The following is a 13,868-nucleotide window of genomic DNA, read 5'->3' as shown; positions in this document are numbered from 1 at the left end:
ATGCCCTTGCGATTGCTGTTACTAGACTGTACAAAGGGTCGAGGCTCAGAGATTGTCGGTGGCGTAGACCCCCTGAGCAGATGAGATTGTATAGAGATATCCATGGATCGGTGCCAAGCAGTCTCGCACGAACAGTCCCACCCCGTGTAGGCTGTATAAGCACGGGTTGCTCTCTACGTCAGATAAATTAATGTGGTAATAACCCACACCCAGCAAGCGAAGAAGGCCTGATCAGCGGACGGAGTGTCGGTTTAAACCCCCTGGGTGGTTGGGAACTAGGATCCATGTTCAACCAGGCGATCGCAAGTCTGACTCTGACTTTGACTCTCTCCATTTTCTCCAAAGTGGACCGAGTGACGCCAGGAAGAACATTAATTGCCTTTGAGCCGATGCCTCGGAAGCAACAATCCGCAGCAGCCGCTGGAACATACAGTACATGTACAGTAGGCGCAGGGTAGGATAAATAGGACAGGGGGAAAAGGGTCACATATACCAAGTAAGAAGTGACTATTGACTATTGCCGTTTACATCGCAAATAGTGTAGTGTACTCGGTTGCTACTGCTACTGTATCCGCAAGGATGAACATGCAAGGAGCCGTGCTGGGTAAGAGGGACAGAACACGGCGTTCATATCCGAACAAGCTGGTGCCTTCTTTTTTTTTTTTTTTTTTAACCTGACGCATGAGATAGGTTACAATAATAAAAGTTTTAAAGCAACTTGACGGACGCAGCGCGGAATCAAAGCCCCGCCCGTTGTGTAATGATGAAGGTGTACTGCGTAATTAATCTACATCCTTGTGATAGTCCAGACGGAACAGTCCGGTAAGTGGCTGCCACATTTGTATGGAAGTGATCGGCTTCAGCTGCTCCCAGCCCCCCCGAGGGACTTTGGGCTCCGGAAACTCTGTACTGCCAATCGGGACGGGGATGTTTAATGCCCCGTGACTACAATGGGGATTCGGGTGTTTTCCTTGCTAGGAGAGTGTTCCGCTCAAAGGTAGAAAAGATCGGATATAGGGGGAAGTGTATACTGCATTCCAGACCCTTCCAAGCCTAGGGCCGAGAATTAGATTTCTAAGATTTCCTGGCTACATCGTTATTTCGATTACGAATCTGAGGTGAACAGACTCTTTGCCCGCAACAGGCGACAGGTGAAAAGCCGTGTGTGGAGCAGTCGGGGGTTGGGATGCGAAAGCGAGTACCGCAACCGGCGTGGCAAGGAAAGATTGGGATCCATTGAACTCCTTTTCTAGACCCACCGAGGACGTGCGAGGAGGTTGAGAGATGTGGCCACTCAGAAGACCTTTGCCCGTATGACTGTGACGAGTCCTAGCACCGCGTTAACTCCGACCTGGCAACTTCTTTTTGCTCCACCTATCTGGGGTTCTGGAAACGAAAAAAACCGTGGCGGTGGCTCAGAATCCCGAGAAGTGGAGGCCACCTCATTTTCCCAATTTCTGTTCACCTTGGCCCGGTTCTGGGTTAACGCCAAGGGCTTGAGAGCTAAGGGAGTTATTTACTACCGTCTGGTTTCGTGAACTGGTGGCGTGGACTGATGATCCTTGGAGAAGGTTTGTAGTATACCTTTGCATGCGTCTAGGTGGTAATGGTGATAAGTGGTAAGCGTCAGTGGTAAGCGTACGTGGTAAATGTAGGTGGTAAGTGGTAAAGGGTAATCTGTAGAGTGTATATGCCGATCCAACACCTTCAGGTGAGGCCGTCTAGATGGGTCGAGAGTGAAACCAGGGCCAATACTCCTCCGGGCTGACCTGCTCGGCTTGGACTAACAAATTAGACGAATGAAGTCGGGGAGTACTCAACCATGGGATTCCGGTCGTACACGGGACATGGGAAATACTCCAAGTTAAGAGGTGGACTCTGGAATTCCCATACTTCCTCCTCATTGGCGACGACACACACGGTTTGCCTTCTTACATAAGAATGCACCATTCTTAGCAGTTATCCCTGTCTGGGCCTCAAATGATCTTCTTTCTCTCATTATTGGTGCCCTTACCCTTTGCTTTGCTGCCCCCCTTTAGCCCTTTTTCCTTTGCAGGACGGAGGCGTACATGCTTGCACTTCCCACCTCGCATAACACGCATAACACGGTTTTTGCGTAATTTACTGGTACTAACCTCTAGCCTTACTATTGGTGAACCCATGAAACCTGACTTCTTTCATTTCACACTTGAAATCTGATTTTCACTAGTCGTTCCGAACACAGTCCTCGCTTTTAGGGTCAACATCACCTACCCTTTCTAGGCACACCCACTTACATATACATATATATATATATTTTTTTTTTAATTTTTCTCTTTATTTTTCAGAGACAATCTAGATTGACCAAACCGGACAAACGAAAGGAGGATCAACCTGGACCTGCGTCCGGGTCAAACTTTCTGGCTCTCGCTTTCTCCGGGTGGGACTTCGAGATGATGCCTTGACTTGCTATAATTTTCGTCAATTTATTTTATTTTTCACTTCCGTTTTGATTTTTTTTTTATTATTATTTTCCCTTGGGTGGAGCTTGGATCTCTACTGGTTTATCTTCTTTAGGCCTATCGTGGTCACTCTATATACATCATTCACACTGCCCCTCTGGTCCTTATTCACACCCTTTTCTCCCTGATCGCATTCCAATTGAGGGTGACTATTCACTGAATAGGAACATGGGTTACTGAAAACTCGGCTCACTCCGCCTTTGATTTGCTCTGATCGTGGTTCCTAAGAAAAACCTCCCGTACAACACCCTATGTGTCGAGCTTATATTCTTTCCCTATGTCTTCAACTGCCGACTTCCACTCTTCTACAACTTTCCCCCTAACTGAGGACAAAGCCCTGGATACCTCGGCTTTTTGGACTGTTCCATTCCGGAACGGTCTACCTACACCTCCCAGCGACATGACCGGGGTCACCTACAATGCCATGCCCTCAGTTCCATATGGGAAGCCGAGCGGCGTACCTTCCCACCTCTACAATCATCGCTCTTTCGACTCGATCTCATCATCCATGATGGCCGCTATGAAACCGCAAAGTCACTCGGCACCGGCCAAGGAAGCGCCGGAGCCAACCGCGCAAAAGAAGTCGAACACATCAGGATCGCAACTCCGGATACCCTCGACCATCAACAACAGCAAGGGAAACTTGGCTGAATTCGCGGCGCAGGTGAGCATTAGGAAGCTTCAGTTGCCAAGTGAGCTTATGCTAATACTCAGTAGATGACCTGCCTGTTCTGGTTCGAAAAGACTTCCAAATTGCAAGCTATCGAAGATCGCCAATATCCTGTACCTTCCCTCGTTGCTGAAGCGATGCCTACTCCCGGATTTCAGAAGTGGGTGGCTACGATTCTGTCGACTACACAAGTGAGCCAGAATGTCATTCTACTGGCCCTGCTATTTATCTACCGACTGAAGAAGTTCAACTCCGGAGTCAAAGGCAAGAAAGGCAGCGAGTTCCGGTTGATGACGGTTGCGTTGATGCTTGGCAATAAATGTGAGTTCTTATCGCTTCACCGCCTGGAGATTGGAAATGCTGACTCAGCTTAGTTTTGGATGACAACACTTACACCAACAAGACCTGGGCTGAAGTATCGGGCATTGCTGTGCATGAAATTCACATCATGGAGGTCGAATTTCTCAGCAACATCCGCTATGACCTGTTCTCCTCGGAGGCTGCATGGGCCCGGTGGCACACCAAGCTGGGTTTATTCGGTGACTACTTCAACCAAGCGTTAATGTTGCCTACCGAATCGGCACCTATGCTGCAAATCTCGCCGCCTCGGGTGCAGTCGCAGTCGCCATCTTCCAAGTTGCCGTCGCCCCCGGGGACCGACTCCTTCCGCCCCCACTCCCAACCCAACTGGTACATGCCTCTCAACGGACTGCCATACAACCTCCCGCCACAGCCTGAGACGGGAGTCTCCCGGAAACGCAGTCGCGATGAGGATGATGGACTGCACCCAACCAAGCGGCTGGCAATGTCCTCCACCACCTCAGCTCCTAGTATGACGGTCCCGGTGACCCTGAATGCGATGCCCACCCTGCCTCCAGTCCAGACTCCAACCTCTGCCCCGGTGGCACCAATGGTCGGAAACTCGTCTCGTCTTCCGCTTCCTCACCTTCCTACCTCCAATCCAATGCCTCAGTCGCTTCCTTCTAACGCGACCTCTCAACTTCCCGCACTCATGCCTTCTATCTACAACCGGCCTACGAACTGGCAGCAGATGCCTCCCCTCAGCGTGCCCTCGATGACACCAGGCATGTACACGCCTTCGCTTACCGACCTGGGCCGACACCAAGTTCCATATGGCGTGTCCTCTGCTACAGTCTCACCAGCTGCCTCTGCCTACTCCGTCCACACCCCTCAGACACATCTCTCCCCGTCTTTCTTCCTCGCCAACCGCAACTCGCCTTATCGGCCTGTGCGCTCCGTCCACACCCTGTTGATTCCTCCCCCATCGAGCTCCCTGCAGCAGCAGCGCAGTGTGCCCTTTGACCACATGCACTATCAGCCGCTCGGCAAGGGTCAAACCTCCCGCAAGACCGGTCTCTTGCCCTACAACCAGCCCGACGCGTGGAACCAGGCCCCCTACCTCCAACCTATCTACCCGCCGACCAGTTACTCTGGTTGAAGTCTCCCCTCAATCTTTTTACAACTCCAATCTCCTTGTTTACGACTTCACTGCATTACGACCTCGACGAGAAGCCAACCAAAACTCTCATTCGCTGTACATTTTTTTATATCTTCTTCTCTTGCTTGTCATTTCTATTGACTTATGTACACACCCTGTGCATTTTCGTTTCTCACGATTCTACCTTGCATATCTTTGGCGCTTCATCTTAGATTTGCTTGCCACTCTGAACATCTTTACAGTCAGGGTTGGTATATTCGGCGTTGTTCATGGTTTCTTGTTCTGTTTTATGGAGGTGCCTTTCGAGCATAGTCGGCTTTTTGCTGTTTGCATTTGCATACTTGGAGTTGCTAATTACTGCCCTGCAGACTTAGCTAAGAGCATATGATACTAGATTTTACCATCCGGTACTTTTGTCCCTCATTGTAATGAGCATGGGATCGTGGAGTAGAATGATTGGGATTGGTATAATGTCACCACTCGATGATAGATCACATTAATAGACTAGTACATATAAAATTTTCGCATAACCTCTTTCTTACCTTATAATTTGACAATGACACCTTGAACAGCCAAATCAAGTGAAACTAAAGAGTTAGGGTCCCGGACCGGAACAAAGATAACCCACCGGAACAGAGAATCTCGAACCTCCGTCCCCAAACGAACCCAACAAAGATCCATCGTCACACCATGCCTCAACTGATGGCGCTGCCAACGCAGCTACAGCAACTCGCCGCCAGGCCCATCCTCCAGCGCTCTTCACCCCTCGCCTTCCTCCTCCCGCAATCCCGCAATGCCTCAATCCTAGCCTCTCTCTCCGACAATCCCTCCGCTTACAACAAGCGCATCCGGAGAGGTCGCGGTCCATCCTCAGGCAAGGGTAAGACCTCCGGCCGCGGTCACAAGGGTCAAGGCCAGCACGGCAAAGTTCCCGCCCGCTTTAATGGTGGCCAGACGAAGGATATCATCGTCCACGGTGAGCGTGGTGGTGTCAACATGTAAGTTTTAACCCACACCAGTGGACTCAACCCTCTCCTCAAACCCAGTCTCATAATAGCGGCTAATATATTCGCTCCAGCTTTTCCGTCGACATGGCAACAGTCAACCTAGACCGCATCCAAGCCTGGATCGACCAAGGCCGCCTAAACCCATCCCTCCCAATCACCGTAAAAGAACTCCACAGCTCCGGCTGCATCAACCGGCCAATCGACGGAGTCAAGATCCTAGGCGACGGCGCCGAATCCCTAAAACAACCCATCCACATCGTCGCCTCGCGCGCTTCCGCCTCCGCCATCAACGCCATCGAGAATCTTGGGGGGTCCGTCACGACACGCTATTACACTGCCTCTTCGATCCGACGCATTCTGGCCGGCGAGACGCATTCGTTTATTTCCGAGCAGTGGGACCTGAAGTCCGGTTCGCCAGGTTTGCTGCAGGCTGCTGCGGCGGCTTATCGCGCTGCCCAGGGTGCTGAGGTTGTGTCTGCGGCTGAGCCTGTTGATGTTGATGTTCTGGAGGTCGCGACTGGTAAGTATCGACTTCCCGATCCGACTAAGCGTCGCGATATTGAGTACTATCGTGACCCTGCGCATCGGGGTTACTTGAGCCACTTGCTCAAGGGCTCTGAGGGTCCTAGTCTCTTCTTCCGTTCTTCTGAGGAGCGGAAGTCTGCTGCTGGTGTTACGAAGAAGAAGGTCTTGCCGGAGAACAGACTTTGGTAGATCGTTTGGCTTGGTTGATGGGGGATAGACCTTGTCTACTGTGCATTTTGCATTTGTTTTGAGTACACCTTTTTGTACATGTATCAATAGCTGTTGGATATGTTTGGCTATGCAATTCAGGAATTTAGCCTTAACTTTTATAACTGGAGTCATGAATTTGTTCACAATGCTATCAAGCATTAGACAATTTCCATACAAGATCCTCGAAGCGAGTATACAATTTCATGCATTGTCTTAACTAACATGGCCTCTCTTTTTTTCAGCTCTTTTTTGCCCATTTCTGAGTGCTGCAGGTTAATCAATTTGATCCTATAAAGGCGGGGGAGTGAAAGAGCTTATAACGCCTGTTGTATGTTGTTTGTAGGGCTAGTAGTTGAGACATACTCGGGAGTTCTATTCTGCAGATTATTTATGTTGAATATAGATTGCAGAGCATAGCCATATCATTATATCCGATATGCAGGACGGTCCAGCCACCCAAACAATTATCTCACAGATTGGCAAATGCGAGAACAGAACTCGCATGATAAAGTACAACAGAGAACAAATTGGAGCGAGAAAAAAAAAGGAAGGGGGAAACGCCATGTGTACCAGGAATCCGCATGTAAAATCGTAATCATCCGTCTCGTGATGCCTAACCCAATACCAAGCCCGAAATAAAAAAGCAAAATGAAATAAACCGAAATGAAAAACGCGCTGCAAAAATGGATATCGAAAATAATTCGTGAACAATAGCAAATGCTGACAGTCCAAAAGAAAACGAATGGGTATCATAGTGGTCGAAAAACCGGTATATATAGACTGACGGAAACTAAGACGCTCATAGTTTCCACACGGTGTCGGAGGGTTCAGTCTCGGCGACTTCACGGAGCCAAGCGCATGACATGATATCACGGATGGTCCAACGCTTGTTCATGTCCATTTCTAGACATCCTCGGATCAAGTCGAGGGCATTCTGGCGATCCTTGCGGATAACCGGGTCTGTGGCCTTGCCAAAAACGGCATCGTGGTTCCAGGTGCCGCTGAGAATGTTTGCTTGGATGCGAGGTGCGAATGAATCTTGGAAGGGACGTGAACCAACGACAACAGTGAAGACGATGACGCCAAATGCCCAGATGTCAACTGAAGGGTGGATCACGCCGTCTTCTGATTGAAGTAGTTCGGGAGATGCATATTCCAAGCTGCCTGCGACACTGGTACTGGAGCCCGCGGGACCGATTTGTTTGAGCGGGGGACGGTCAGCTGCGTCGTCGTAGGGATCTGGGGAGTCACCGCCGTCGTCGACGGACATCCATTCCGCCATTCCAAAATCGCAAAGGATCAAGGTCGAAGAGGTTGTGCCGTCTGCAGCCTCAATGGGATCAAGCAAGCAGTTCTCAAGCTTGATGTCTCGGTGGACAACGTGCGCATCTTCGTGGAGGTAGCGAATAGCACTGGCTAACTGGTAGGTATATTTCTTTGCAAGATGTGTGTCAAGTCCTGATCGGTTCTGGCGCACGAGGTCGAAAAGAGTACCACCAATAGCAAACTTGGTGAAGCAAAACGTGGCGTATTCTGTTTCGTACACGGCATCAAGCGTCAGAATATGTGGGTGGTTTAGATACCGCCAAACTCGCACTTCGTGGTCGAACTCTGCCTGTACTTCATCGTTTTCCTTTTCGCTTCGGTCCGTGATGTTTCTCTTTACAATTTTGACTGCAAGCCGTCTGGTTTCACCATGTTCTTCAACCTTATAGGCCTCTTTCACAGTGCTGAAACCTCCAAACCCGATTTGCTTTCCAAGGACATAGTCTGTTCCAACCATCTGTCCCTCATCATCAGGCTGTGGAGCAGGCTCTTCACGGTTGCTCCACATAGAAAGAAACATGCTGGCAGGCGATTTGCCGCTAGAGGTAGTGGATCTACGAGAACTATGCCGCGTAGAGTTGCGAAGACTGCTACTGCGGTCAAGAACCGAACTGCGAGACTTGCTTCCGAAAGGAGTCATGATGCTCCCAGACCATGAACTGCGATCTTCTGGGGATGGGAAAGATTGATTTGGCGATGCCATGCAAAACGGCGACAGCATCGTCGAGTGGGAATCATCGGGCGGAGTTCGCACCTCGCTTGTGGTCGGAGATACTGTTGACTGCGATGTAAGTGACGTCGGATGGTCGATCTCCGTTCCCACGGCTGAAGCATCGTCGGCTTTCCCAAAGGACTGCGGTCGGGATTGTCCGGTCGGGAAACTCCGAGCCTGAGATTGTTTGGGGTTCCACAAAGAGTCGTGCTGCGAATCGATGGACTCGTCATCTTGAGAAAGAGCATTCCGAAGTCCTGAGCTGCGAGACTCGAATCGTTGCGGTGGTCGGTTCTTCACATCGCCAGTCGAAAGTGGCTCCTCCAAGGGGACCTGGTTACCAGAGTCCACGGAGACCTTCGGGTTGAAACTGATAGAGGGTCGACGAGTTTGCAAATAGCTATCAAGTGGAGAGCCCTGAATATCGTCGGGCTTGTGTGGGAAATTTTCATCGTTGTCCGTTGGCTGCTCGTCTGGGCGAGGGACAGAAATGGGAGGGGTCGCTGAGTGGAGATCACTTAACACACTGCGGTCTTCATCAGTATCGCGGCGACGCGCGTTGTAATCATGAGATTCATTGATGTGGTCGCTCTCGATACCATCGCCCTCTTCTGTCGCTCTCCTCCCATCTTCATTGCCCCATCGGGGACTGTTTCGATGAAATGAAGTTTCAATCCTCAAGCCTGCCAATCCATGCGCAAATCCGTTCCTCTCGGCGTGCGCCATGCCCTATACGGGCACGGAGAACAGTATGTCGGTCGTTTTGAGCACTTTACAGGCCTGCAGTAGGGTTGTATAACCCTCTGCGGTGCAGTGCTGTGTGTTTAAAGCGAATATTGTGGGGTGATAGCGTCGGAAGTGGGGACAAAAACGGTTGTAAGTAAGCTGTAGAGGTTCAGAAGTGAAGAAATTGTAAGACCAGGGAAGAAAAAAGCTCGAGGTGATTCGAAGTGGGTACGAAAGTAGGTATAGCAGAAGGAATCAAACGTGGTGTATTGGTAAAGTACCTGGGGGAGGTGACTGGAAAAAGTCGGGTTGGATGATGACGCAGCAAATGAGCTTAAGGTTCCACCCGGGAAGTCCCGAGATCAGCTGACTTATATCTGCTACGGTGACCCTAAGCCCTAAGCTCCCAATTGGGCTCTGTTTCAGGGGTCACAGAGCCATGGTTAGCCGCGCGCAAGGGGCGCTTGTTTTGAGACGACCTCCTTTTGGTTACTGGGGAACAAAGGAGACCCTATTCCAGACTCGACGTCGACACATCTTTGTTCATTTATTGTTTTCTTCTTGATGTCACTCTGGCAGTAATCCTTTTTCCTTTGCGTCCACCTCGTGTCGCCCGCCCCGTGCAGAGGACGTGCAGCGCAAACCAGCCCCCACTATTCTCCAAGGGTGCTGTCTCTCCTTTGGGTCAATTCAACGTCTTTTTGGCGACCCCGACCGACATTTGACTGCCTGGTACTCGTACCGCTCCGAGAAACAGGAATTCCGGAGACTCGCGCATACCTTTTGTCCGGTGCTTCTCTTTCAACTTCCTTGTCGACCGCTAGTCACTCCTTGCGCTCACGACTTGTTTCATTTCAATTGTTCTCCATAACACACTCGTTTCAAGCGACAACATGACGAGGCCACAGATGATTCGAGCCGGTATGTTCCATGCGTCTGTTGCGCAGCAAGGTTCCGAAGTCGAGTACTGACCGTTATGTCTCCTAGATACCTTGGATCTCCAAGACCACGATACACCCTCTGCTAAAGATCACTCTAAACAACCCGAACATCCAGAGCCTCTTGGGAGCGGCCGGCCTGCTCCACATCAAGAGCTTTCCATCCGTCATGCGGATCAAGATTCTAAGTCGGAAATAAACGGTGGACCCGACAAGAACGTATATCGCGAGCCCGATAACGACGAAGATGAAGACGGAGATTATGATCACGAAGACGGGGATCTGGCAGACGGCGAAAGTGATGATCTGATGGACGATGATTTGATGGACAAAATATCCAGTTCGCCCAGTATTGATGATGGTATGGAATCTTGGTGACTCTTCGGAGAAGAGGATTATTACTGACGATGCACAGAGGATATTGATTTCGAATTCGTTTATGCGCTTCACAACTTCGTCGCTACTGTCGATGGGCAAGCAAATGCTGCCAAGGGCGATACCATGGTTCTTCTTGATGACAGCAACAGCTACTGGTGGCTGGTTCGCGTGGTGAAGGATGGAAGCATTGGTATGTCATATCTAACGGGTTAGTATGGCTGTTATTGACTTGATTAGGATACCTCCCCGCGGAGCACATCGAAACGCCGACGGAAAGACTGGCCAGATTGAATAAACACAGAAATGTGGATGTATGTGTTGCCATTAGGATGTTTCGGACATCTTCTAACTTGAATAGCTTTCTGCGACCATGCTGGGCGACAACAATGAGAAGTCGAAGAATCCTTTGAAGAAGGCAATGCGCCGCCGGAACGCTAAGAACGTCAATTTCGCACCTCCTACATATATCGAAGCTTCGGATGTTGAATATTCCAGCGATGAAGACTCGGAAAATGGCGACTTTTTCAACGACGATGAGACTCTCGACGGAGAAGAGGAAGATGCACAAGCCCAAACCGAAGATATTGTCGTCGAACCACTTCGCCCCAAGGGACAGAAGGACAAGACAGTCGAATATACCGATGTTCACGGTTCGCAAGCGGAATCACAGCGTTCAAGCTCTGACCGACGCCCATCAAGTGAAGAATTCTTTGAATCGGAAGGTAAGGATCCTCTTCATTGTTTCGGGTGATATCTGAAACTCACTCTGCAAAACAGAACCCACCGTCAGTAGATCCAGAAATGGCACTGTACGAAACACCGACTCGTTCTTCAAGGATGACACAGCCGAGCCCAAGAAGATTTCTCTCACCCCCAACTTGTTGCGCGATGAATCTGGTGGCGGCGGTGGTAGTAGTGGCTTGGCCGAATGGAAAGAGGTAGGTTCTTCCCGAAATGGTTAAAGAAGCAGTATGCTAACCCTGATTGAGCCTCGTGGAAGTTTCGAGTCCATTGAGAAGGGATCCAGCCTACAGGACAAGCTCAAAGAGGACAAGAAGCGAAAGGATAAGAAACCTGGAATGCTCAGCGGCCTATTCAAACGCAAGAAGAGCAAAGACGAAGTCGAGGATGGAGAGAAGTCTCCGGAACCCAAGACCTCGATGGAGTCGATTTCATCAAAGTCCTTGTCACCCGAACAACGACCCATCAAACATCAACCCCAATCCCAGAAGGATACGAACAAAAAGCTACAGAAGCAGCCTCCAGGGATCATGAAGGTGGATACAGAGTTCGACCCTGCAATAGTCGAATACTCTAAGCACGAGCCCAAGCAGAGTGCTGACAAGACTATCCGAAAGGTGACATCGCAGGAAGAGGAAGCCTTCGAGGAGTGTGACATTGTGTTGTCATCTCCTGTCAGCCAAAGCAGTCTTTCCAGGGATCCCTTTGCCACTCCTGCTGAATCCAGGGACGCCCTGGCTTCGCCTGTTGAACGCACATCTAGTGAAGCGCAATGGAGAGCTCCCAGCGAAATTGCTCGCGCCGCTGGATCAATCTCTGTTACGTCGCCGCCTCAGAAGTTTACGCCTAAGTTTGCACCCAGAGATCATGAGCCGGAGTCACCTGTCAACATTTCTCCTGTGGAGGGATATATCCCTGTTGGCGCCCCGGGCTTGACCCTCGACGCCTCACCGCAAGGAGTGCGTTCTCTCTCACCGCCATCACCGCCGTCCTCTCCCGGAGCTGATACCAACTACCACAAGGGTAACACCGCTACTCCTGCATCCATGGACACTCTTTCCGTGGACACACCTACCTGGAGCGACTCCAGTCTACGATCATACATGGACGAAGAAAATGACATTCGCGACTTGTTCATTATTGTCCATGACAAATCAAATGTTCCTCCTGCCGGACCCGACCACCCCATTACTGGTCGTCTCTTCAAGGAGGAAAGTAAGCGACTCAAGGAAATGAACAACCAGCTTGACGAGATGCTTGTGAACTGGATGTCACAACGCACGAATAACTCTGCCTCAGCGCGAAGCATGCAGAGTCCCATCTAGTTGGATGTATTTGTTTCACCACTTCTGTTGATAGATTGCCAGGAGGCTATTGAATGTGCTGGGCACATCACTTTTGGCCGGCCCTTCTCTCTTTTCACCTTTCCTTTCTTCACCTTGTCACCCACTTGGCGCAAGTTTCCTGCATTTTCTATCGTCTCGGTTGAGCGATGAGATTCTGAATGTCCTCACGGCCAGCCCTATTTACATGCTTTCTTTTCATTTTCACCGGAATACCCCCGACTCATCCTTGTTAGTTGTCTGTTTTATTTCATTCTGTCATCTGCAGTTAAGATGACGTATCCAAATTCCAGTCCTTTGTAAAATAAAACTACTAAAACATAAAACATGAAGCAAAGTCATTGGAGGGCAAGCGCATTCCAGAGGGTCGTGCGGGCAGGTCAGCCGCGCCATGATGTATAGCCCCTCTAGTCATCAGACAGTCTGACATATAAACCATTTCAGCCCTGAACAACTCCAACCTCACTACTCAAACATGGCAGACCCATACAATCCATACGGTTCATACTCAACGCCCGCCCCAGGCGGCGTGGGCTACTATCCCCCAGAAGATCAGTCTCAATGCCCTGCATATCCATATCAGCAGCCATACGGAACTGCAGACCCACAGCCAATCCCAGACCAGGGCCATGCCTATCCCCCACAGTCCAGCCCGTACAACCTCGCTGCAGAAATTTATGCGCCCAGGAGTCACACTCCTATAGGGCAGCCCAACTACCTCGCTCCCGGCGCTCCAGCAAACCCGTACGCGCGCAGCGGCGAGAACTTGGGATACTAGTAAGTAGCAGCATAACCAACACGGGTCAAGATATCCGTGCATGTTTCAAGGCTAATTGGAACAAGCAATGACCACCCAGCCGAAAAACCACGCTACACACCCTCTGCAAGTCCCCACCCGCCTGCGGTTTCCATCTCCGACCATGATACACGCTGCGACGAGATGAGAGAGCAGCGCTCGGACAACGAGCACGAAAGCTCGGACCGGGAAACCGATCGTGGTCTGGGGAGTTCGCTAGCTGGTGGTGCGGCAGGCTATTACTTCGGCCATAAGAAGGATCATGGCTTGCTTGGTGCGATTAGTGGTGCGATTCTGGGGAATTTCCTTGAGGATAAGGTGAAGGATCATAAGAAGCATGATCGGGATGAGTCTGAGCATCGGCATGGTCGGCATGGTCATCATCATCACCATCATCACCATCGGAGTCATTCGAGGCATAGTGATAGTGGGCATAGTGGGAATTCGCATCATTCACATTCTCGTTCGCATCATGGTAGTCACTCCAGGCATCGTGAGGATGAGTATTGAGTGGTTTGTGTCGCTATGGTTTCTTG

General features: G+C 50.3%; 5 protein-coding genes across 5 annotated transcripts; 4 read left to right on the top strand and 1 right to left on the bottom strand.

The window, feature by feature from the left end:
* Positions 1–2,778: 2,778 nt before the first annotated feature.
* N7508_006332 (uncharacterized protein) lies at positions 2,779–4,630 on the top strand (the record flags this gene model as incomplete). The annotated part of the gene is made up of 3 exons (XM_058464398.1): positions 2,779–3,165; positions 3,219–3,492; positions 3,546–4,630. 3 exons carry the CDS (start codon positions 2,779–2,781, stop codon positions 4,628–4,630), a joined length of 1,746 nt encoding a protein of 581 aa, XP_058318251.1.
* Positions 4,631–5,320: 690 nt separating this feature from the next.
* Positions 5,321–6,351, top strand: N7508_006331 (mitochondrial 54S ribosomal protein uL15m; the record flags this gene model as incomplete). The annotated part of the gene is made up of 2 exons (XM_058464397.1): positions 5,321–5,628; positions 5,709–6,351. 2 exons carry the CDS (start codon positions 5,321–5,323, stop codon positions 6,349–6,351), a joined length of 951 nt encoding a protein of 316 aa, XP_058318250.1.
* An 820-nt stretch (positions 6,352–7,171) lies between these two features.
* N7508_006330 (serine/threonine-protein kinase) lies at positions 7,172–9,136 on the bottom strand (the record flags this gene model as incomplete). Its single annotated transcript, XM_058464396.1, has 1 exon — positions 7,172–9,136. The coding sequence occupies one exon, from the start codon at positions 9,134–9,136 to the stop codon at positions 7,172–7,174; it is 1,965 nt and encodes a 654-aa protein (XP_058318249.1).
* An 893-nt stretch (positions 9,137–10,029) lies between these two features.
* N7508_006329 (SH3 domain-containing protein) lies at positions 10,030–12,518 on the top strand (the record flags this gene model as incomplete). The annotated part of the gene is made up of 7 exons (XM_058464395.1): positions 10,030–10,057; positions 10,124–10,435; positions 10,490–10,642; positions 10,690–10,763; positions 10,811–11,174; positions 11,230–11,390; positions 11,442–12,518. 7 exons carry the CDS (start codon positions 10,030–10,032, stop codon positions 12,516–12,518), a joined length of 2,169 nt encoding a protein of 722 aa, XP_058318248.1.
* A 493-nt stretch (positions 12,519–13,011) lies between these two features.
* On the top strand, positions 13,012–13,842 carry N7508_006328 (uncharacterized protein; the record flags this gene model as incomplete). The annotated part of the gene is made up of 2 exons (XM_058464394.1): positions 13,012–13,313; positions 13,380–13,842. The coding sequence occupies 2 exons, from the start codon at positions 13,012–13,014 to the stop codon at positions 13,840–13,842; spliced, it is 765 nt and encodes a 254-aa protein (XP_058318247.1).
* Between the last annotated feature and the right edge of the window lie 26 nt (positions 13,843–13,868).

This window comes from Penicillium antarcticum (assembly GCF_028974205.1).
Source record: "Penicillium antarcticum strain IBT 31339 chromosome Unknown utg000006l_segment0_segment0, whole genome shotgun sequence".
Lineage (NCBI taxonomy): Eukaryota > Fungi > Ascomycota > Eurotiomycetes > Eurotiales > Aspergillaceae > Penicillium > Penicillium antarcticum.
The sequence above is the reverse complement of the archived record's forward strand: the minus strand, read 5'-3'. Positions and strand labels throughout refer to the sequence as shown.